Raw genomic sequence first — 24,766 nt, 5'->3', positions numbered from 1 at the left:
CTGACCACTGCGGCATTCCCCGGAGGCCCGAGGTGCTACTTCTGCGGCCTGGAGAAGCACCCGCGACGACTGCGAAAGATGCGATCTGCTCTGGCTGCAGTAAGAAGGGCCATTATCTGAAAGTTTGCATGGGAAAATCGGCCCCCAGGCCCAGCAGCGCCGCGTGCGATCCGCGGGAGGGACTGCCTTCGACGCCATCGACCGGGTGCGATCTGCAGGTGCCGCCATTTTGGACGCCAGTGGCCGTGTGCGACCCACGGAGGCCGCCATCTTGGATGCCATCAGCCACGTGTGACCCATGGGAGCCGCCATCTTGGATGACGTCAGCCGAGTCACGGGGGCCGCCATTTTGGGAACCATCCACCGTATCGCCTAATCCGACAGTGGCCTCGGTCGCGTTGGACCAGTCCAGGCCTCACCAGCTCGCCTGGTCGATGATGGACATCAAGGTAAACGGCCGCACTACTAACTGCTTATTTGACAGTGGGAGTACGGAGAGTTTCATCCACCCTAACACGGTGAGGCGCAACGCACTGCCAGTACTGCCAATGCAGCAATCAATCTCTATGGCTTCGAAGTCCCGGTCAGTGAATGTCCTCGGGTACTGTGTAGCAAATCTGACTGTACGGGGCACGGTGTACGAGAAGTGCAGGCTCCTCATGCTGCCACAGCTCTGCGCTGCCGTACTACTGGGGCTAGATTTCATGTGCCACCTTGGGAGCGTCACTATGGTATATAATGGGCCTTTTTCCCCAATCTCCGTCCAAAATCCACAGCTAACAGATCAGCCACCGCGCACCACCTGTGGCCTCTCGACCCTCAAAGCCGCCCCTCCCTTGCTCTTTGAGCACCTCACCCCCGACTGCAAGCCCATTGCCACCAAAAGCAGACGGTACAGCGCTGGAGATAGAGCGTTCATCAAGTCCGAGGTGCGACGCCTCCTGGGGGAGGGGATCATTGAGGCCAGTACCAGTCCCTCGCGAAGCTAGACCGGTTACAGACCCTCCACGATGACCTCTGCCACCCGGGGGTTACCAGGTTCTTCCATTTCATCAAGGCCCGGAACCTGCCATATTCCATTGAGGAAGTCAGGTCTGTAACCAGGCACTGCCAGGTCTGCGTGGAGTGCAAGCCGCACTTCTATCGGCCAGACAGAGCGCACCTCATCAAAGTCACCCGCCCTTTCGAACGCCTGAGCATTGACTTCAAAGGTCCCCTCCCCTCCTCTGACCGCAATGGATGCTTCCTCAACATCGTTGATGAGTATTCGCGGTTCCCCTTTGCTATTCCCTGCTCGGATATGACCTCGGCCACGGTCGTCAGGGCCCTGCACAGCCTCTTCACCTTGTTTGGTTTCCCCAGCTATATTCATAGCGACCGGGGTTCCTCTTTTATGAGTGACGAGCTGCGCCAGTACCTACTCTCCAAAGGCATAGCCTCGAGTAGGACCACCAGCTACAACCCCAGGGGGAACGGACAGGTGGAGAGGGAGAATGCGACAGTCTGGAAGGCCATTTTATTAGCTCTCTGGTCTAAGGGTCTTCCAGTCTCCCGCTGGCAAGAGGTCCTTCCTGATGCGCTACACTCAATTAGGTCACTACTGTGCACGGCTACCAACGCCACCCCTCATGAACGAATGTTTGTTTTCCCCAGGAAGTCCTGCTCGGGGACCTCACTACCGTCGTGGCTGACATCCCCTGGCCCTGTCCTGCCCCGGAAGCACGTGCGGACCCATAAGTCGGACCCCCTGGTCGAAACGGTCCGGCTCCTCCACGCCAACCCCCAATACGCCTATGTGGCGTATCACGACGGGCGGGAGGACATGGTCTCCATTCACAATCTGGCCCCCGCAGGTACTACGTCCAACGGCCCCTCACCCCCAGCTCCCAACGTCGTCCATGATGCGCCAGAGTCTCAGCACGCTCATTTAGCCCCCGTGTACGGCACGCCTGAGCCCCAGGAGCAGCCTCCACACACCCGGCAGCCTAAAGGCGCTACGGATGGCTTCACCAGTTATGGACTGGCGTCTGACCCATCACCGCGGCCTCCTGAACCGGCACCACGGCTGACATTGCGGCGGTCGCAGCGGCAGATCAAGCCCCCGGAGAGACTGAACTTGTAACTTGAATCAATAACTTGTGACTGTCGTTCCACCACCTTGCCCCCGCCGAACTCTTTTTTAAACAGGGGGTGAATGTGGTGAACCACTGTAATACTGTCTGTATATGGGATATGCCTGGGCACGTCCCTGCTGCCTCAATCCATGGCTCCGCCCTCCTCGGGGTATAAAGGTGGCTGCTCTCTGCCCCTTTTGCCTCAGTTCGGGTTAACCATCGGTTTGGGAGTGCTTCTGTTCATGTTAATAAAAGCCTGTTGTTTCGCAACATCTAGTCTTTGCGTGAATCAATGGTGCATCACCCTGGTGCGGGGGGGAGGAAGAATCCCGAGGGGGGAAGGAATCCTATGGTGTGGGGAGTTCTGTGGGGTGTGTATTCTTTGCAGGGGGAGAAAATCCCATGTGGAGGGAAATCCCATGTGGAGGGAATACTGTGGAGAGGGGAGGTCTTCTTGGGGTTGGGGTGTCCCATGGGGGTTTGGGTGTGCTGGGGAATGAGGAGGGGTTGGGGGGGGGTCCCGTGGGGACCTTAGTTTGGTTACGTACAGTTGTTACCCAGACGTTAGAAGTGTTTTTCATCCTTCTAGCTTTTTCTGGTTAACTATTGATGTAACACAGTTGGAGCCATGCAAAGTTTGTGATTTAAATCCCTTTTTTGGATGGTTCCTGGTGCAGGGCCATTGTCCAAGGGAATTTTGCACTTGCTGGACAATTTTGTGCAATCTTACCTGGGAACGTCTGGCGGGGGTGGGGGAGACCCCAGAGCATCTTTGGGGTACCCCTCCTTTTACACTGCCCTGCAGCTCTAAGTTATGGCCCACTACCTGAAAAGAAAATATTTGAAGCTTTACAGGGAAGAGGTAGGATTGTGGCATGAAGTGAATTGCTCCTTTCGAGGAACAGCACAGACCAGATGGGTCAAATGGCCTTGCGTATTGCAATCATTTTATCATTCATTCTGTAAACGTATGGTGTTTGCTGCCATTGCAGCAATTTCTGGGCCAATGTGATTCAGAAGATTTACTAACCAGAATTTTAAAATGTTTCTTTTATTTCCATAATCAATATATTTGCTCTTAGATCACAGAGAACAATCTTAAAACTTTTCCTGCAATTCGCCTGTCTTTGAAGTCTCCTTCAAAATCCTAAAATCCTACAGACTTCCAAACTAAAGATTCTGCTTTTCAATGCAAAAAGTGTCAGATTAAAAAAAAAAAATTATATGAAGTACCATGGCCATTACATTAAGCCTGAAAATAATATGGCAACGACAAAATAAACCTTCTGTTCCTCAGTACTGCAACCCTTAAATCTCAGAACCCTATTCCCATGCATGGTGACCTGTTTCCCAACCAGTGAGAAGCTCAGACTCCATACATAATTTGGAGCCAAATCAGAAGCTATAACAACCACTGTACACCGTATGTCAGATTGATGTCCAGATGTTTGCCAAATATGCATGAGATTACCCTTTCAGAATGTGCAAATTAGTTCCGGTTCTGGCATTAGTAGCAAGAAAGGGCATTGCTGTATTCTAGGGAAACCCTCCTTCACACAAACATTAAGATGAAGTAACAATGAGATATCTGCCAATTGGAACAAATAATGTTTTGCCTTCACCTAAGACTTGAAATGTGCTAAGCATTCTGAAAGACGATGCAATAAGTTCCTTTTCAGGCACCAGAGCACGCTTCAATAGAAATTGACAGAGAAGAGAGGCATGTACACCTTTCACTGCAAAATTGTGACCCAACCCAATAGCATATTTTGACAAGGTGTAGAAGCTTTTGAGTGACATTGTAACTGTTGAATTTTCTCTTATGACATCAGATCAAGTGCAAACTGTAATGTGACAGGAGAAGGGCACCATTATAGGAAAATGTTCTGCTACTGCCCTGTTTATAACTGAATAATAATACCAGAAATATGTATGACATGCAATTTTGGGGTGGGATGGTTAAAGACAAATCAATGACCAGATAAAAATAGGTCTAATTATCTAGGTCAGTTAAAGGCTGATGTGGTGATATTGTATTCAAGACCATTGCTACTATCAAGTTTACGATAATAGCAAGATTTTATACAAAAGTGAAAGGAAATAAGAACTAGACATTACAGCTTGAATGAGTTGCTCAGCCTTACTTATTGAGAACAAGCATAATAAAACATGATGGGTGAGATTCTCCGGCTTCCCAGCTATGTGTTTCCCGCAGGTGGGAGGTGGCGCATTGTTTGCCATCAGCAGAATACTCTGGTCCCGCCGCTGTCAATGGGAATTCCCACTGACGTCACCCCATGCCAGCAGGAAACCTGTTGGGGGGGGGGGGGGGGGGGGGGTCCGCCGCCAGGACCTGAGAATCCCACCAGCGGGAATGGCTGGAGAGTTCTGGCCAATATATATGAAAATGCATTCAGCTTCTTGAAGAAGTCAAAGTTGTTATTGGTAAAGTGATCAATAGCTTTAATACAACTTGCCATGAGCCTAGAGTTTAATTATGGTAGCAGTACAGCCAATACCTAAGTATCTTCAGCTATACAGATCAGGAAATTTCTGTACCTGAATCTTGGTATATGTTGAATTATATAGGCAACATATTGATGCCACAGCAAGGATTCTAACTACCAATTGCTTCATCTCATGGACGTGCATTGTGTGAAGGATCAAACTTTGTTGACATAATCTTGTGCAGAAGGGAGCCATTATTCAATCTGGCAGGACAAGTACCTGGAGTGATAGAGACAACAAAGTTTGTGTTGTAATAAGAGAGGTTGGGCCAGTTGGGTATAGTGTATTATGAACCGCCAGAAGGGAGTTTTGATGAAAGTCACTGACCTGAAAAACAACCCTGTTTCTCTGTCCACAGATGCTGCCTAACGCTGGATATTATCAGCATTTTTTGCTTTATTTTATGTTGTATTAGAGGAGACAACTGATTCTGAGGCCACAGCCATTACATGTACACATTGGAGCAGAAGTGAAGTATATTTAGTGCAAGAGGGAAAATTAATATCATTTAGATCATTAGATATTAAAAACAATCTCATTAGTGACAGAAAGCATGGTTTTGTAAGAGGGAGGTCGTGCCTTACAAATTTGGTGGAGTTTTTTGAGGAAGTGACAAAAACGGTTGATGAAGGAAGGGCCGTGGATGTCGTCTATATGGATTTCAGTAAGGCATTTGACAAAGTCCCACATGGCAGGTTGGTTAAGAAGGTTAAGGCTCATGGGATACAAGGAGAAGTGGCTAGATGGGTGGAGAACTGGCTTGGCCATAGGAGACAGAGGGTAGTGGTTGAAGGGTCTTTTTCCGGCTAGAGGTCTGTGACCAGTGGTGTTCCGCAGAGCTCTGTCCTGGGACCTCTGCTATTTGTGATATATATAAATGATTTGGAAGAAGGTGTAACTGGTGTAATCAGCAAGTTTGCGGATGACACGAAGATGGCTGGACTTGCGGATAGCGAAGAGCATTGTCGGGCAATACAGCAGGATATAGATAGGCTGGAAAATTGGGCGGAGAGGTGGCAGATGGAGTTTAATCCGGATAAATGCGAAGTGATGCATTTTGGAAGAAATAATGTAGGGAGGAGTTATACAATAAATGGCAGAGTCATCAGGAGTATAGAAACACAGAGGGACCTAGGTGTGCAAGTCCACAAATCCTTGAAGGTGGCAACACAGGTGGAGAAGGTGGTGAAGAAGGCATATGGTATGCTTGCCTTTATAGGACGGGGTATAGAGTATAAAAGCTGGAGTCTGATGATGCAGCTGTATAGAACGCTGGTTAGGCCACATTTGGAGTACTGCGTCCAGTTCTGGTCGCCGCACTACCAGAAGGACGTGGAGGCGTTAGAGAGAGGGCAGAGAAGGTTTACCAGGATGTTGCCTGGTATGGAGGGTCTTAGCTATGAGGAGAGATTGGGTAAACTGGGCTTGTTCTCCCTGGAAAGACGGAGAATGAGGGGAGATCTAATAGAGGTGTACAAGATTATGAAGGGGATAGATAGGGTGAACAGTGGGAAGCTTTTTCCCAGGTCGGAGGTGACGATCACGAGGGGTCACGGGCTCAAGGTGAGAGGGGCGAAGTATAACTCAGATATCAGAGGGATGTTTTTTACACAGAGGGTGGTGGGGGCCTGAAATGCGCTGCCAAGTAGGGTGGTGGAGGCAGGCACGCTGACATCGTTTAAGACTTACCTGGATAGTCACATGAGCAGCCTGGGAATGGAGGGATACAAACGATTGGTCTAGTTGGACCAAGGAGCGGCACAGGCTTGGAGGGCCGAAGGGCCTGTTTCCTGTGCTGTACAGTTCTTTGTTCTTTGTTCTAGAGATGTCAAAAGAAAGAAGAAGGTCAAGGCTAGGATTGGGTAGAGGAGATTAGAATGGTACAAAGGCTGAGGAGATTAGAATGGTGCAAAGTTATGTGGAGAGGCTAGAGTTGTTCTCCTTTGAGTGAAGAAAGTTGAGAGGAAATTTAATAGATGTGTAATGAATGTGGTACATAAAGGGAAACTGATTCCTGTGATGAAAGGATCAGTAACCATAGGTTTAAGGTCATTGGCAAAAGAATCAGAGATGATATAAGGAAACAGTTGTAATCGGAAATACACTGGTTGGGATTGGGTCGAGGAGATTAGAATGGTGCAAATGATGAGAGACTTCAGTTATGTGGAGAGGTGAGAGTTGTTTTTCTTCTCTGAGGCCACCGCCATTACATGCATACATGTAATAGCTGTGGCCTCAGAACCAATCAGTTATCTCCTCTAATACAACATAAAATAAAGCAAAAAATGCTGGTAATATCCAGCATTAGGCAGCATCTGTGGACAGAGAAACAGGGTTGTTTTTCAGGTCAATGACTTTCATCAAAACCGGATTCTCCGGTCCAACCAAAATTCCTGCCAAAATCAATGGACGTTTTGCTAGGATGCCAGATTTTCTGTCCCACCCATGACAGGTCCCAAAGTCCTGGCCACTGCCTGAAAGAATGGTGAAAGTGGACTCAACAATAACATATGAAAGAGAATTGGATAAATCCTTGAAAGGCAAAAAATACAGGGCTATAGGGAAAGAAGGAGCAGGTTTAGAGGGATTAATGAAGTAAGCTACCAAAGGACCGACATAGGAATAGTAGGTTGACTGGCCTCCTGTTGTGTTGAATCATTTTATGATTCTATAAAATCTTTGGCCAGCGTGACAGACAGAGAGCAATACAATCAACTTGGGAAAGGCACTGAAGGGAATCGGTGGGATAGTATTCAGGTTTAACGTTAGCTGGAATTTTCTGACCATTCACATTGGCAGGATCTTCCGGTCTAGCTGAAGGTGAACCACTGCTGCGTGTTTCCCAGCAATGGGGGATACATAGAACGGGAAACCTGATTGACAGCGCTGTTAGAGTTTAACAATACCAATAACACTCCCTTTATTTTGTGTCCATAACATCATTGACAATCTCTCCTGAGCTCACACCCTTATCGCTTTCTCTATTCAAGGAGTGCCTCCCATTCATCACATCTTGCCAACTAGAAAATTACCCATTTATGCCTAGCCTTTGTTTCCAATTAGCTGACCAATCCTCTATCTATGTTAGTATGTTACCCCCTACACCATGACCTCTTATTTTGCATAATAATCTTTGATGTAACACCTTGTCAAATGCCTTCTGAAAATCTAAGTACAGTACATATCCATGTTGTTTGTTACTTGCTCAAGGCTTTCCAATAAATTAGTCAAACATGATTCCCTTTCAAAAATCTGTGTTGGCTCTGTCTGGTTGCATTGCATATGGTTTTCTAAGTACACTGCTATGACCTCCTGAATAATAGATTGAAAAATGTTCCCTATAACCAAAAGAGGTCTAAAAGACATGCTGGTTAGGTGCATTGGCCATGCTACATTCTCCCTCAGTGTACCTGAACTAGTGCCGGAGTGTGGCAACTCGGGATTTTCACAGTAACTTCATTGCAATGTTAATCTAAGCCTACCTGTGACACTAATAAATAAATATTAAAAAGCAGCTTTTTAGCAAACAGGCCTGTAGTTTCCTGCTTTCTGTCTCTTTCCTTTCTTGAATAGAAGAGTACATTAACTATTTTCCAATTGTAATGGGACCTTTTCAGAATTTAGGGAACTTTGGAAAGTTAAAACTGAAACAAAAGTTAAATTCAAATTACTATCCCAGCTGACATTTCTTTTAAAACCCTAGGATGAGGTTCATTAAGACCTGGGGACTTGTCAGCTTTTAGTTCTAATAATTTGCCTCCCCACTTGTCTGGATGGGTGTAGCTCCAACAAGAAGCTTGACACCATCCAGGACAAAGCAGCCCACTTGATTGGCACCACATCTACAAACATCCACTTCCTCCACCACTGACGCTCAGCAGCAGCAGTATGTACTCTCTGCAAGATGCATTACAGCAATTCACTGAAGACTCTTAGACAGCACCTTCCAAACCCACGACCATTTCCATCTAGAAGGACAAGGGCAGCAAATACTTGGGAACACCACCACCTGCAAGTTCCCCTTCAAGCCACTCACCATAGAACCATAGAAAATTACAGCTCAGCAACAGGCCTTTTGGCCCTTCTTGTCTGTGCCGAACCATTTTATGCCTAGTCCCACTGACCTGCACTTGGACCATATCCCTCCACACCCCTCTCATCCATGAACCCATCCAAGTTTTTCTTAAATGTTAAAAGCATTTACCACTTTATCCGGCAGCTCATTCCACACTCCCACCACTCTCTGCGTGAAGAACCCCCCCCCTAATATTTCCTTTAAACTTTTCTCCTTTCACCCTTAACCCATGCCCTCTGGTTTTTTTCTCCCCTAGCCTCAGCGGAAAAAGCCTGCTTGCATTCACTCTATCTATACCCATCAAAATCTTATACACCTCTATCAAATCTCCCCTCAATCTTCTACGCTCCAGGGAATAAAGTCCCAACCTATTCAATCTCTCTCTGTAACTCAGCTTCTCAAGTCCCGGCAACATCCTGACTTGGAAATATATCACAGTAAGAAGTCTCACAACACCAGGTTAAAGTCCAACAGGTTTATTTGGTAGCAAATACACCAAATAAACAAATAGCTACCAAATAAACCTGTTGGACTTTAACCTGGTGTTGTGAGACTTCTTACTGTGCTTACCCCAGTCCAACGCCGGCATCTCCACATCTTGGAAATATATCCTCAGACACTGGGTCAAAATCCTGGAATTCCCTCCCAAATGGCATTGCGGGTCAACCCATAGCACATGGACTGCAGCGATTCAAGAAGACAGCTCATCACCACCTTCTCAAGGGCAACTAGGGATGGGCAATAAATGCTGGCCAGCCAGTGACCGCAATGTTCCATGAATGAATGAATTTTCTCAATATTCTTTCCTTGGTGATTGTAATAGTTTTAAGTTCACTCCCTCCCTTTCACCTCCTAATTCGCAATTATTTCTGGGATGTTATTTGTATCTTCTCCAGTGATTATTTCATCCATCATTTCCTTATGTTCCATTATTAATTTCACAGACTCACTCGCTAGAGGACCAACACCCAGTTTGGTTGCTCTTTTCCTTTACAAATAACTGTAGAAACTCTTACTATCTGTTTTTATATTTCGAGCCATTTTTCTCTCATACTCTAATTTCTCCTTCCTGTTTATAATGTTTTTACTCATTTTTGGCTGTTCCTTATTTTCTTTCTAATCTTCTGACCTGCCACTCAACTTTGAAGAAGTATACACTTTTTCTTTCAACTTAATATTATTCTTTAATTTTCTTAGTTATGCACAGATGGTACATCCTTCATGACTCATCTTAACTTTATCGTACTTTTCTCTTACTTCAGGCTTAAACTAATGCCAAGTTTTAACAAATTAAACTTTGTCCCAGGAGTGTGTTTAAACTTTAACTTGTAAGGTGTTCAAACTGTTTAGACTTTGAGGTTATTCTGTAAAGGAACAGAAATTAGCCTATCCTGTGTTGAAGAGAGACATGGAAATTACAACCTACTTGTCACCAATTAAATGCTTCTGTAAAGATATCTTCACAATCTATGCACTTCTTTCTGTAACACAGTTGGACGATAGGTAATGTGGTGGTAATGGAGTGTGTTTGAATCTGTTCTTCCTCAAAAATATTTCAAACTCTTCTGTCATATGTTCAGGACATCCGGATAAATGCGAAGTGATGCATTTTGGAAGAAATAATGTAGGGAGGAGTTATACAATAGAGGTGTACAAGATTATGAAGGGTATAGATAGGGTGAACAGTGGGAAGCTTTTTCCCAGGTCGGAGGTGACGATCACGAGGGGTCACGGGCTCAAGGTGAGAGGGGCGAAGTATAACTCAGATATCAGAGGGATGTTTTTTACACAGAGGGTGGTGGGGGCCTGGAATGCGCTGCCAAGTGGGGTGGTGGAGGCAGGCACGCTGACATCGTTTAAGACTTACCTGGATAGTCACATGAGCAGCCTGGGAATGGAGGGATACAAACGATTGGTCTAGTTGGACCAAGGAGCGGCACAGGCTTGGAGGGCCGAAGGGCCTGTTTCCTGTGCTGTACTGTTCTTTGTTCTTTGTTCTTTGACATGGCTGGTGGTAAATACCAAATCACTCCAAATCCCAAAAGGGAAACTCGAAATATATAGTATAATGTGAGGAAAGATTTGAAATGCAGAGAATGATGTCCTACATGTTTTGTGATTATTTTAAATAGAATACATGTTTATTAAGCAATAAAATAAACAACAATAAAGTAAACTAGAAGCATATTTAATTAAGACACCCTATCTATCCCCTTCATAAGCTTGTACACCTCTATTAGATCTCCCCTCATTCTCCGTCTTTCCAGGGAGAACAAGCCCAGTTTACCCAATCTCTCCTCATAGCTAAGACCCTCCATACCAGGCAACATCCTGGTAAACCTTCTCTGCACTCTCTCTAACGCCTCCACGTCCTTCTGGTAGTGCGGCGACCAGAACTGGACGCAGTACTCCAAATGTGGCCTAACCAGCGTTCTATACAGCTGCATCATCAGACTCCAGCTTTTATACTCTATACCCCGTCCTATAAAGGCAAGCATACCATATGCCTTCTTCACCACCTTCTCCACCTGTGTTGCCACCTTCAAGGATTTGTGGACTTGCACACCTAGGTCCCTCTGTGTTTCTATACTCCTGATGACTCTGCCATTTATTGTATAACTCCTCCCTACATTATTTCTTCCAAAATGCATCACTTCGCATTTATCCGGATTAAACTCCATCTGCCACCTCTCCGCCCAATTTTCCAGCCTATCTATATCCTGCTGTATTGCCCGACAATGCTCTTCGCTATCCGCAAGTCCAGCCATCTTCGTGTCATCCGCAAACTTGCTGATTACACCAGTTACACCTTCTTCCAAATCATTTATATATGTCACAAATAGCAGAGGTCCCAGTACAGAGCCCTGCGGAACACCACTGGTAAGAAGTTTAACAACACCAGGTTAAAGTCCAACAGGTTTATTTGGTAGCAAAAGTGTGGCTTTTGCTACCAAATAAACCTGTTGGACTTTAACCTGGTGTTGTTAAACTTCTTACTGTGTTTACCCCAGTCCAACGCCGGCATCTCCACATCATGAACACCACTGGTCACAGACCTCCAGCCGGAAAAAGACCCTTCGACCACTACCCTCTGTCTCCTATGGCCAACTGAAACATTCCAATTTCTTGAATTGCCCTGATATTTTAATGTCACCACTATTTTCCTGATAATAAACAATGGACCATCATCTAACACCAACACCTCTGCCAACCCATAATTTGCAAAGTGACTTTCAAAGCCTCAATAGTTTTGACATTTGTGTTATTGGATATAAACTTAACATTAATCCATTTGCTAAAACTATCAACCAAAACAAAATGCTCCAAAGAAATCAATGTAGACGTGTTCCCAAAGTTTTCTTGTGTTTGGCAATGGAATGATAGGAATCTTGGTTGAATCATTTCTATTCAATCCGAGACAGACTTCACTACTTTTCAATATCTCTGTCTACCCTTGGATACCAAAAATAGCTTCTTGCTCTAGCTTTCATACCGATCATCTTCATGTGCTCTTGATGAAGTTCCTCTAACAATCTCTCTCTAAATGTTGGCAGAATAATAACTCTTTAGCCCCAAAGGAGAACGCCTTGATCTACACTCAGTTCATTTCTACTCCTGCAATTTCTCATCATTACATTCTTTAGGCCAGCCATTCATGATATAATTTAACACTTTACTGAGCACCAGTCCTTGTAAATTTCTCTTGCAGTCACTGGCATGTAATCTTTGTCTGTAAACTAGTGCACAGGAAATCAGTGACTAAAAATGAATCATTCTTCATGGGAAATCTTGAATGAATGTCTGCATTTACATTATCTGCTGACTTACACTATTTAATAACCTGATCGGGGCAGGCCGGGTGAATCAGAAATTTTTGATGCCCAGCAGCAATTCTGTTTGAGCCCTGATGCCCTATTCAGTGGGCCATCAGGATTCCCACTAGCAGCAAATGGGGCCATTGAATGCCCCCCTCTGTGTTCCTTACTCAGCATGACCATGCAATGGATATTCTCTGGCACAGAATCACTCCTTGGAATGTGCATGAACTGGAACTTGGGGAAGGAAACATGATGATTGCTATTTTGAGAGATCTGCATGAGGAGTAATGGTATTTCTGGGTTGTGCAACAAAAGCATTAGCAACATGGGACTGGAATCATTGAGAGAGTAGTACCATGAAAGCAGTGCTCCTGTAGTAAGGCATTGGAAGAGGTTAACATGGACAACAGTACCAAAAACATTTAAAAGAGTGAAGGGGATGAAGGAGAGCCTTCAGGAGAGAAGGAACTCAAATTGGAGTTTGTCACATCTTGTTCACCAGTAGTTGAACTAAAAAGAGTAAACTCTACATTGGAAAGCATTACACAAACTCCAGGGACTAATAAATCTAGCCAGGGCAATGTACAAAGGCTTTGAGAGAGCCCAACACATAAAACTAATAAGTTGCTTCCGATTATTTAGTTTTAATGTTTCAGATGAAAGGTTCATATTCCAAGGTTGGTGAGAAACAAGACACAAGATATAATAACTGAGATTGAACACTCTGTGAGAACAACAGAAAAAGAACTTGTAAGAAAATAAAGCATATAATATCTTTAATGTCATGAAGCAATCTCTGCAGGCTGCCAAATATCCTAATGACAGTTCAAGGAACTGAGTATGGGAGGTTAAGTTAAAATAAAAGCATGGCACATATAACCAGATAGAAAGTTATTGTGACACACAGCATAAGTACATGAGTGTTAAATTTTCACAGAATTTCACACATTCAGCTGCCATAATAGGTGGAAAAATTACATAAAGGGTAGAGAAATTGGATTTATTTAAACTAGATTTTTAGCAGGGGCACCACATCTGATAAATATGGATAAGCAAATGTTTTGTGCTGACCAAGGGGTCGGGAGTTTGGTCTTGAAACCACATTTGAGATAATAAGATACGAACAATTAAAGTGCTGGTCTGAAATTCCTCCCCCTTCATTTTAGTGGTGGTTTTAACTATTTATTTGAAACATGAATATTTTGTGATGTAACTGCAAGATAATTTTTATTTAGCATAACATAAAAAATACAAAATATGGTGAAAATGGAAAATAAGCAAATGTTGAAATACGGCTTTATTGCGTTTATATTGATGCAAGATGTATTAATATTAGAATTAGAAATATATATAGAGAGAGATGGTATAGACAATAATTTCATCAAAATAACATGGCAATAAGCAAAGATGGACAAGAGATAGGACTGGAAGGGTTCCAAATGCTTGCTCAGATCAGTCTATTAAACTAGGTGTGGTGGTAGCATGATTGGTAAGGCACAACATTACACCTATCACATGAATGTTAAAAAAAGTAAGATAGCAGAAGTAATTTGGTAGACATTAGTAAAGATAAGAGCAACAAAATAATTGCTGGCAGCAGCTATCGATTAACAGCTCAAGGTGAACAGGTAGATAGCAAGCTGTCCAGACAAGCAGGAGAGACTGCAGGGAATTACAATGGGATAATCATGAAGGATTTAAATATCTTATTTAAGTAGATGGACCAGGGAAAGGGAAGATCAAAAATATTACAATTTTATGGAGACACATTTAGCAGTCAAACAAAATGATTAAAAAGCTAGAAATAGATGAACTCTTGTGCTGTAGTGATTATTGCATAATTAGATTTGATATTGTAATAAAGACTAAGACCAAAGATAACAATGTGTGCACGATTTTGTAGAGCAGCATTTCTGTGTTTGGTACTCTGGCAATAGGAATGGGCTATATATCTGCCTGACATTCCTGCTGCTACTTTTAGATTCTGCATAATTATTTTATATATTGTATAGAGGTTTTGTAGTTTCAGCATTACTGGCACCACTTTGACTTCAAAATGGCATTGAGACTATGTGTGGATGCACTCCTGATTTGGCCCTCAATGCCATTTTGAGAAGGTCAGTAGCATTGACTTTAGAAGCATCCGGCAGAAATATGCAGAGTAGGCAGACCGTGTAATACTTATTGAATCCAGCACTGCCATTTTGACCTCGCTGCTGCGGTTAATGTCCTCACTTAAAGAAGGAGAGGAGAAGGGCTCTTGAGCAGGAGGCTTTATCCCTCCAAGGTCTTTGGGGAATATTTCTCTTATTGCAACCTAAGCCAGTTGAAGTGTGTGCTTCCACTCCATTTTCTGAAGGAGTTGCTGATGAAAATCAACCACCTCTTGCAAGCAGATCTACAAACTCAGCGTAGGGAAAAAGAATGCTGCTAGTGGTTGTAAGGATGATTGTGTTCCTGAATTTCTTTGCATTGGGATGCTTCCAATTGGGGACTGCCGTTGAATTGCCGGGCATACACTGCAGGAATATCTCTAGGCCTAGAGTGCCAGGCTTTGGACAGCACCACGCCAGTTTGGGTGACAGCAGCCTTGGCTGACTAGCTGATGGGCAACTGCAAGGAAACTGGCAGAGTGGCAAGGGAGGGAGTGTGAAGTATCATCTGCGAGGTTTGTGTTCTGCAGAGCTACAGCCAATCCCCAGGGCAGTATGTCAGAAATCCTAGCAATGTGCTGGAAGGCAGATTGTGGGACATATGTGAGAATGCAGGCTCATTTAAGCATTGATACCCACCGACATGATGATGAGCTTGCATAACAAAAGCTGTGCTTGCATAGCAACAAACTGTTCATGACATCAGTCTCAGCTTCCAGTGCAGCACTCAGACCTTGGGTGGCTTCTATTTGTGATGCAGTGGATATTGAAACATTGACCATTGGACACTGCATTATGGTTGTATTCTCAAGTGCTATCACAGAGTCAGCCATAACAGTAGGCCGGAAAACCTGGCCCAACAACTGCAACCATTTCCAGAAACCACGCATAATTCTATACACCAGGCAGTCAACTGCATGACATCAGGGTTTTTGCCACTTTAAGGCCAAAGATCCTGCCTCCAAGGGCTGCCAGCCATTTGGAGGACTGACAGCTCTTCTGTCCTAGCAGAACCACAAGGAGTGGTGGCTGCTGCTGGTATTACAGCTGACCACCACAACAATAGATGAGGACCTGGAATGGAGTTAAGTGTTTTGGGCTTGCTGGGGTCAGTAAATACTATGCTGTTGGTCTCTCTTCCTTCTTGGTCTTCTGTGGCTGGGAAGGTTGCCGTTCTTGGGTGCTTAAAAACAGGACAAGAAGGGGAAGGTTGAGGTGAGAGAAGGATGGTGGCATGTAGAGAGGGACGAATGTCAGTTATTGCTTTGCAATGTGTTTGAATGATGTTCGTATCACTGCTGAATAGCTCAAGAGTTGGAGGCAGTGAGAAGTGGGTGTGAGGCAGCATTGGTAAGTTGAGGTAGAGTAACTGGATATTAGGTGAGAGTCCTGCATGTCAGGACTGGTACTAGGTGAACAATGTGCTCACGTAAATATGCATTCACTGACAATGACCACCCAGGAGGTTATTAGACTTCTTGTGACATCGCTGCCATGTCCTTGGGTGGGGACTTCAACATTTGGCCTTCCTGACTATCTGCTCTCTCTTCCTCTGAGGGAGGTCATTGATGGCCTCCTGGAACCTGGATGGAACCAAGGCATCTATTCTTCTGCCCACCTCCATTACTAACGTCTCTAACACTATCATTCTTTGCCCTGGTATTTACCAATACTTGAATTGTGTCAATATTCCTCAGTGCACCTTCGTTTTAGGAATTGCAGGCTGGTTGCACCATGTGGTTTCTGAACAATATTATTCTGCCCCCTGCTGGGCACAGAGAGAGCCTCCAGCATTTAAAGAAGGAAGAACATAGGACTCTAGTATCCAGACTCAATCATGTAGATGATTGCACCAAGTTTGCGCTCTGCCCCGCTTGATCTGAACAGGCAAGAGCAGGTTTCATATTATGACTTCTGCACCCAGAAAACAGGGGTACATGAATTTATAAATCAACGTAATTAAGAAAATCTCATCAAATTAATGCTATTTTTTTAAGATCTGAATTTAAACAGCTAATATATTGAAAATGTTGTATAAATTATGTTGATATTTCTCATGTTTACCAGATAATTAGTCTTATCATATTGTTCAACTGCCTCAAATGAGAGTACAATAAATGTACAAGTTTTCTTTTGATAAATTGTGACTTACTGTTTCTTTAGGTGCTCTTTAATGGGGTTTGATCTAAATCGACACTGGCAGGATCCCTCTGCTTGGGCGCATCCTACACTTTATGGCGTAAAGCAGCTAATTGTGCAAATGTATGATAATCCGGTGAGTAATAATGATGAAAAGGTTGAGACGATGTCATCTGAACAGAACAGGAAATGTCATTTGTAGTTTGAATATAACAATCTGTAAATGGTTTTCTGAGAACTCCTGCCAAAAATGTAACCAATCCTGTTCAGGAAGGTTTGCTTAAAAGCCACACTGGTATTCTTTGAAAAACAATTTTGATTTTTTTTTCTGTGAAGGTAGGTTTAACTTACTGTGTAATGTTCAACTTCCTTTTCAATGTTAAGGCTCTGGAGAGAGTTTATATTGGGCATATATTGACTATCTGAATAATTGATAAATCCTGTAGCTAAGTGAAATTTTGGCAACAGCATAATTGCTCTCCCATTTCCTGCAATTTACTGGAGACAGCTGCATTTTTCAAAGGCCTTTCTGTTCTTTTGAACTTCCTCTTAACCTGATATTGTATTCTTATTTCAGATTTTATTTCAACCCTCACTCTTCCACTTCCTCTAGTTCAGCCTCCTGATCAATTAAAGCACTAGGGATTAGTCTTTTGACAGCATTGAATATTTTAAGCTGTAATTTGCAGCTATAGGTATGTGGAAAGGGTAACACCGATAAAATCTGGTCAATATTGTATGAGATCTAAAGTTTCTCATAATTATTGACACTGGTGATATTTTAATTTTCTAGTTTGTGATAGAGTGCTGCACACAGGAATAAAGCTGCAACAGTAATTTATGATTTTAAATTCAAATTTTATTCATGAAAATGTATGCAATAATTACTTTCAATGTAACGTATTTAATATAATTATTTTCATAAAACGTCTTGTATTGAATTTTACATTGTCATGTAACTATCAGCAAAGGGAACTGAAACAGTTGACCTCTGATTTTTAACAGCTAGAACTAGGTTTCACACTCCAATTGCACAAGTCCTGCACATCCATTGTTAGAGCTCAAGAACTAGATATTTTCACATTATCAATGTTTATTTTGTTATCATTCATAGGACGTGGGCATCATTGGCAAAGCCACCATTAATTGCCCATCCCTAATTTCCCATCCCTAAATGCCCTTCAGAAGGTGGTGATCAGCTGCCTTCTTGAACTGCTGCAGTCTGTGTAGAGAAGATATTTTCACCGTGCTATATTCAGGGAGTTCCAGAATTTTGACTCTGCGACGATTAAGGAATGACAATGCATTTCAAGTCGTAGCTGACTTGGAGGGGAACGTACCGATGGTGGTGATCCCATGCATCGGTTGCCCTTATCATAGAAGATAGACATCACAAATTTGGGAGGTGCTTTCGAATAAATTTACACTAGTTTCTGCAGTGCATTTTGTAAATGGTAGACACTGCAACAATACTGTGCTAATAATGTGGATGTGACGCCTTTCAAGCGGATGCTTTAATCCTGGATGGTGTCGAACTTCTTGAGCGCTATTGGAGCAACACCCATTCAGGCACTGTACTCGTGACTTACTCGTAAGGGGTTAAAAGGTTTCAGGGGTTAGGAGCTGAGTCACTCTTCACATAATGCACAGTCTTTGACCTGCTGTTGTAGCCATACCATTTATGTGGCTTGTCCAGTAAAGTTTCCAGTTGATGGTGTGGGATTCAACAATGATTATATCACTGAATTACAAGGGGAAGTGGTTAGACTCCCTCTTGTTGAAGATCATCATTGCTTGGTATCTGGCGTGCATGGTACTTGCCACTTACCATCTCAAACTTGAATATTGTGCAGGTCTTGCTAAATTCAGGCTTGGAATGGCAAATGGAACTGAACACACTACCATATTCAGCAATCATCATATTCTGACCTTATGATGGAGGGAAATCCTTGGATGCATGGGGCAATGGAGGCATGTAGCAATTTACAATTCTGGCAAGCCAGAATTTGGGACAGGACTTTGATCTGTTAAGTCTTCGCCACTTTTGTTCAAATCAATGAATTTCACTGGAAATGATGGTAGGCACATTTTGTGCCTTCTCTGAGTACAGATATCATCCGACAAGGACAGAACTGGCATTATGATGTCAGTTTTCAGGGATTTCGCCAATTATGTCTTTAGTGCCAAGTGGGGCTCCATGATCCAAACATATTTGTGTGTCCGGACCAGATTCTACCCAAAGTGGACATAATTGCAAACAGCAGATCCCTACCAATAATCAATATCTCAAATGATTGATTATTATTGAGAAAATTATTGAGAAACACCACGATGTTGTGGCCATTACGGAGACGTGGGTAGAACAAGGACAGGAATGGTTGTTGGACGTTCCGGGGTATAGATGTTTCACTAAGTGTAGGGAAGCTGGTAAAAGAGGTGGAGGAGTGGCATTGTTAATCAAGGATAGTTTAACGGCTGCGGAAAGGCACTTCGTGGGGGATCTGCACACTGAGGTAATATGGGCTGAAGTTAGAAATAGGAAAGGAGCGGTCACGTTGCTAGGAGTTTACTATAGGCCCCCAAATAGTAATAGAGATGTGGAGGAAGAAATTGCTAAGCAGATTATGGATATGTGTGGGGGTCACAGGGTAGTTGTCATGGGGGACTTTAACTTTCCAAATATTGATTGGAACCTTTGTAGGTCAAATAGTTTGGATGGGGCAGTTTTTGTGCAGTGTGTGCGGGAGGGTTTCCTGACACAATATGTGGATGGGCCGACTAGAGGTAAGGCCACATTGGATTTGGTACTGGGAAATGAACCGGGCCAAGTGTTAGATTTGGTTGTGGGAGAGCAATTTGGAGATAGTGACCACAATTCGGTGTCTTTTGTTATTGCAATGGAGAGGGATAGGGCCGTACGGCAGGGCAAGGTTTACAATTGGGGGAGGGGTAATTATGATGCGATTAGGCAAGAATTAGGGGGCATAAGTTGGGAACAGAAACTGTCAGAGAAAGGAACTAATGAAAAGTGGAACTTTTTCAAGGAACAAATACTGGATGTCCTTAGAAACATAGAAACATAGAAACCCTACAGTGCAGAAGGAGGCCATTCGGCCCATCGAGTCTGCACCGACCACAATCCCACCCAGGCCCTACCCCCACACATTTTACCCGCTAATCCCTCTAACCTACACATCCCAGGACTCTAAGGGACAATTTTTAACCTGGCCAATCAACCTAAGCCGCACATCTTTGGACTGTGGGAGGAAACCGGAGCACCCGGAGGAAACCCACGCAGACACGAGGAGAATGTGCAAACTCCACACAGACAGTGACCCAAGCCGGGAATCGAACCCAGGACCCTGGAGCTGTGAAGCAGCAGTGCTAACCACTGTGCTACCGTGCCGCCCCTTGATAGGTATGTTCCTGTCAGGCAGGGAGGAAATGGCCGAGTGAGGGAACCATGGTTCACAAAAGAGGTGGAATGTCTTGTGAAAAGGAAGAGGGAAGCTTATGTAGGGATGAGGAAACAAGGTTCAGATGGCTCGATTGAGGGTTACAAGTTAGCAAGGAATGAGCTGAAAAAGGGGCTTAGGAGAGCTAGGAGGGGACATGAGAAGTCCTTGGCGGGTCGGATCAAGGAAAACCCCAAGGCTTTTTACTCTTATGTGAGGAATAAAAGAATGACCAGGGTGAGGTTAGGGCCGGTCAAGGACAGTAGTGGGAACTTGTGTATGGAGTCAGTAGAGATAGGCGAGGTGATGAATGAATACTTTTCTTCAGTGTTCACCAAGGAGAGGGGCCATGTTTTTGAGGAAGAGAAGGTGTTACAGGCTAATAGGCTGGAGGAAATAGATGTTCGGAGGGAGGATGTCTTGGCAGTTTTGAATAAACTGAAGGTCGATAAGTCCCCTGGGCCTGATGAAATGTATCCTAGGATTCTGTGGGAGGCAAGGGATGAGATTGCAGAGCCTTTGGCGTTGATCTTTGGGTCCTCGCTGTCCACGGGGATGGTGCCAGAGGACTGGAGAATGGCGAATGTTGTTCCTCTGTTTAAGAAAGGGAATAGAAATGACCCTGGTAATTATAGACCGGTTAATCTTACTTCGGTGGTTGGTAAATTGATGGAAAGGGTCCTTAGGGATGGGATTTACGACCATTTAGAAAGATGCGGATTAATCCGAGATAGTCAGCACGGATTCGTGAAGGGCAAGTCGTGCCTCACAAATTTGATAGAATTTTTTGAGGAGGTAACTAAGTGTGTTGATGAAGGTAGGGCAGTTGATGTCATATACATGGATTTTAGTAAGGCGTTTGATAAGGTCCCCCATGGTCGGCTTATGATGAAAGTGAGGAGGTGTGGGATAGAGGGAAAGTTGGCCGATTGGATAGGTAACTGGCTATCTGATCGAAGACAGAGGGTGGTGGTCGATGGAAAATTTTCGGATTGGAGGCAGGTTGCTAGCGGTGTGCCGCAGGGATCAGTGCTTGGTCCTCTGCTCTTTGTGATTTTTATTAATGAACTTAGAGGAGGGGGCTGAAGGGTGGATCAGTAAATTTGCTGATGACACCAAGATTGGTGGAGTAGTGGATGAGGTGGAGGGCTGTTGTAGGCTGCAAAGAGACATAGATAGGATGCAAAGCTGGGCTGAAAAATGGCAAATGGAGTTTAACCCTGATAAATGTGAGGTGATTCATTTTGGTAGGACAAATTTAAATGTGGATTACAGGGTCAAAGGTAGGGTTCTGAAGACTGTGGAGGAACAGAGAGATCTTGGGGTCCATATCCACAGATCTCTAAAGGTTGCCAGTCAAGTGGATAGAGCTGTGAAGAAGGCCTATAGTGTGTTAGCTTTTATTAACAGGGGGTTGGAGTTTAAGAGCCGTGGGGTTATGCTGCAACTGTACAGGACCTTGGTGAGACCACATTTGGAATATTGTGTGCAGTTCTGGTCACCTCACTATAAGAAGGATGTGGAAGCGCTGGAAAGAGTGCAGAGGAGATTTACCAGGATGCTGCCTGGTTTGGAGGGTAGGTCATATGAGGAAAGGTTGAGGGAGCTAGGGCTGTTCTCTCTGGAGCGGAGGAGGCTGAGGGGAGACTTAATAGAGGTGTATAAAATGAAGGGGATAGATAGAGTGAACGTTCAAAGACTATTTCCTCGGGTGGATGGAGCTATTACAAGGGGGCATAACTATAGGGTTCGTGGTGGGAGATACAGGACGGATATCAGAGGTAGGTTCTTTACGCAGAGAGTGGTTGGGGTGTGGAATGGACTGCCTGCAGTGATAGTGGAGTCAGACACTTTAGAAACATTTAAGCGGTTATTGGATAGGCACATGGAGCACACCAGGATGATAGGGAGTGGGATAGCTTGATCTTGGTTTCAGATAAAGCTCGGCACAACATCGTGGGCCGAAGGGCCTGTTCTGTGCTGTACTGTTCTATGTTCTATGTTCTAAAATGGTAACTTTAAATAAATTATTTTTAAAAAAATAAACCTTATCCAGTATCAGATTAATTAAGGAGCAATATCATGGATTTGTTAAAGGAAGGTTGTGTCTGACAAGCTTGATTTCATTTTTTGAAGAAGTAACTAGGAGGATAGGGCCTTTGATGTAGTCTACAAGGATTTTTATCAGTGCTTTTGACAGTGTCTCACATGACAGACCGATTAGGAGATTGAAACCTCGTGGGACCGAGGGAAAGTTGCATGTAGGATCCAAATTTGGTTTAGTGACAGGAAGGAAAGGATTATGGTCAACAGTTGTTTTTCTGACCTGAAGGCTATTTCCAATGGGGGGTTCCAATTGGTTCCCTTTTTGTTCATAATATAATCAATGATTTAGACCTAAATATAGAGGCAAGATTAAGACGTTTGCAGATAAGACAAAAATTGGCTATGTGGTTGACAGTGAGGAGGAAAGCTGGAGAATGCAGGAAGATTTCAGTGGACTAGTCAGTGGGCAGAAAAAAGCCAATTGGAACTCAGTTCAGAAAAGTGTGAGGTCATGCATTTGAAGAGGACAAACAAGACAAAGGAATACACAATAAATGGTAGGATTCTGAAAGGAGTAGAAGAACAGAAAGATCTTTGAGTGTACATCTACAGAACTCTGAAGGTCGTAGGACAGGTGGATAAATTGGTCAAGAAGGCATATGGGATACTGACCTTTATCGGCCAAAGCCAAGAATAAGCACAATGTAATGTTAGAACTGTATAAAACAACTGTTTTACTGCAACTAGAGTATTGTGTACAAAATGGTGACTACCCTCACTTGCGCCAGTGGTTCACATTTTCACTCAACGTATAACTCGACCCCTGTTTTTGAAAGAGTATTTGGAGGCATCCAAGGTTGACATATATGGTAAGTTCTCTGTTGTCTTCTGAGCTCCACAGTTCCAACAATCTTCAAGCTGTTTCTCCCAAATGAGTTGGAACTATCTCAGCCATGTGGATTAAGGTCCACCACATGCTCCATTTGATTTGATTTATTATCATCACATGTATTAATATACAGTGAAAAGAATTGTTTCTTGCATGCCAGAAAGACAAAGCATATGTTCATAGAGAAGGAAAGGAGAGTGCAGAATGTAGTTTTACAGTCATAGTCACGGTGTAGAGAATGATCAACTCAATATGAGGTAGGTCCATTCAAAAGTTTAATGGCAGTAGGGAAGAAACTGTTCTTGAGTCAGTTGGTATGTGACCTCAGACTTTTGTATCTTTTTCCCGATGGAAGAAGGTGGAAGAGAGTATGTCCGGGGTCCTTGATTATGCTGGCTGCTTTTCTGAGGCACCGGGAAGTGTAGACAGAGTCAATGGATGGGAGGCTGGTTTGTGTGATGGATTAAGCTTTGTTCACGATCCTTTGTAGTTTCTTGCAGTCTTGGACAGAGCAGGAGCCATACCAAGCTGTGATACAACCAGAAAGAGTGCTTTCTATGGTGCATCTGTAAAAGTTGGTTAGAGTCATAGCAGGCATGCCAAATCTCATTAGTCTCCTGAGAAAGAAGAGGCGTTGGTGGGTTTCTTAATTATAGCATCAACATGGAGGGACCAGGACAGGTTTTTGGTGATCTAGACACCTAGAAACCTGAAGCTCTTGACCATTTCCGCTTTGTCCCCGTTGATGTAGACAGGAGCATGTCCTCCACTACACTTCCTGAAGTTGAATTTGCACCCTCTGATCGTGGTGCCAGTTTTATCTCTATGAACAATTAAGCACTGATACACTGAGATTTAACACACATAGATTCCTTTAATTTTACATGATCTTTAACATCATCATATATATTTAATTTGCATAAACTTGCTATTTTTCCCTGATATGTTTTTGTTAATACTTTTCCTTCAACTACAACTTTTCGTCATGATCTATGCTTCTAGGTTATAGTGATATTCATGACATACCTTTTTATTCCTTTAACTTTATGTAATCTTTTGCTTCCAGCTGTCCATGTTCTTTTGAATTGTTGTCAGTGTTCACTGTACAATGACAAATTCCCATACTTTTCCCTTTGCATATTTAAAGAGCAATTCTCCCTTGTCAAAAATATTCTTATATCACTCAGTTACAGGATTTAGGAGGACTTGAAATTGATGCCATAACAGATGCCACCACCTGATGAAGGGGCAGTGCTCTGAAATCTTGTGCTACCAAATAAACCTGTTGGACTATAACTAGATTTCTTCCTGATATTATTGATCTGCTATCAAGGATCATTCCACAGCTGAATTAATAACCTTTCTGATATTTTTTTATTCAAGTCACTTGTTAGTTGGTCCATTTATGATGCAAGATCATTGCTTCAGATGCATAGAGATTAACCACTTTGTCAAATTGAAGTTAATTGTTCACTTTTTCAAGAATTTCAAGTTCTATTATTTTTCAGCTAACAAATATACATTTATCCAATTTTCACAAAAAAAAAGGAATTTTGGATCCTGTGTCTG

The 24,766-nt window shown here is 43.5% G+C and overlaps 1 protein-coding gene across 1 annotated transcript in view; it reads left to right on the top strand.

Annotated features, from left to right (window-relative positions):
• The window catches only part of agbl4 (AGBL carboxypeptidase 4), a 769,208-nt gene that overhangs the window by 628,608 nt on the left and 115,834 nt on the right, over positions 1 to 24,766 (top strand). The window contains exon 10 of the mRNA XM_078219206.1: positions 16,832 to 16,943. Within this exon, the coding sequence (XP_078075332.1) occupies positions 16,832 to 16,943 (112 nt within the window). The remainder of the gene's footprint in view (positions 1 to 16,831; positions 16,944 to 24,766) is intronic.

Source organism: Mustelus asterias, chromosome 8 (assembly GCF_964213995.1).
Source record: "Mustelus asterias chromosome 8, sMusAst1.hap1.1, whole genome shotgun sequence".
In the NCBI taxonomy this organism is placed as follows: Eukaryota; Metazoa; Chordata; class Chondrichthyes; order Carcharhiniformes; family Triakidae; genus Mustelus; species Mustelus asterias.
Note: the sequence above shows the minus strand (reverse complement) of the source record. Positions and strands in the feature narration are given on the sequence as shown.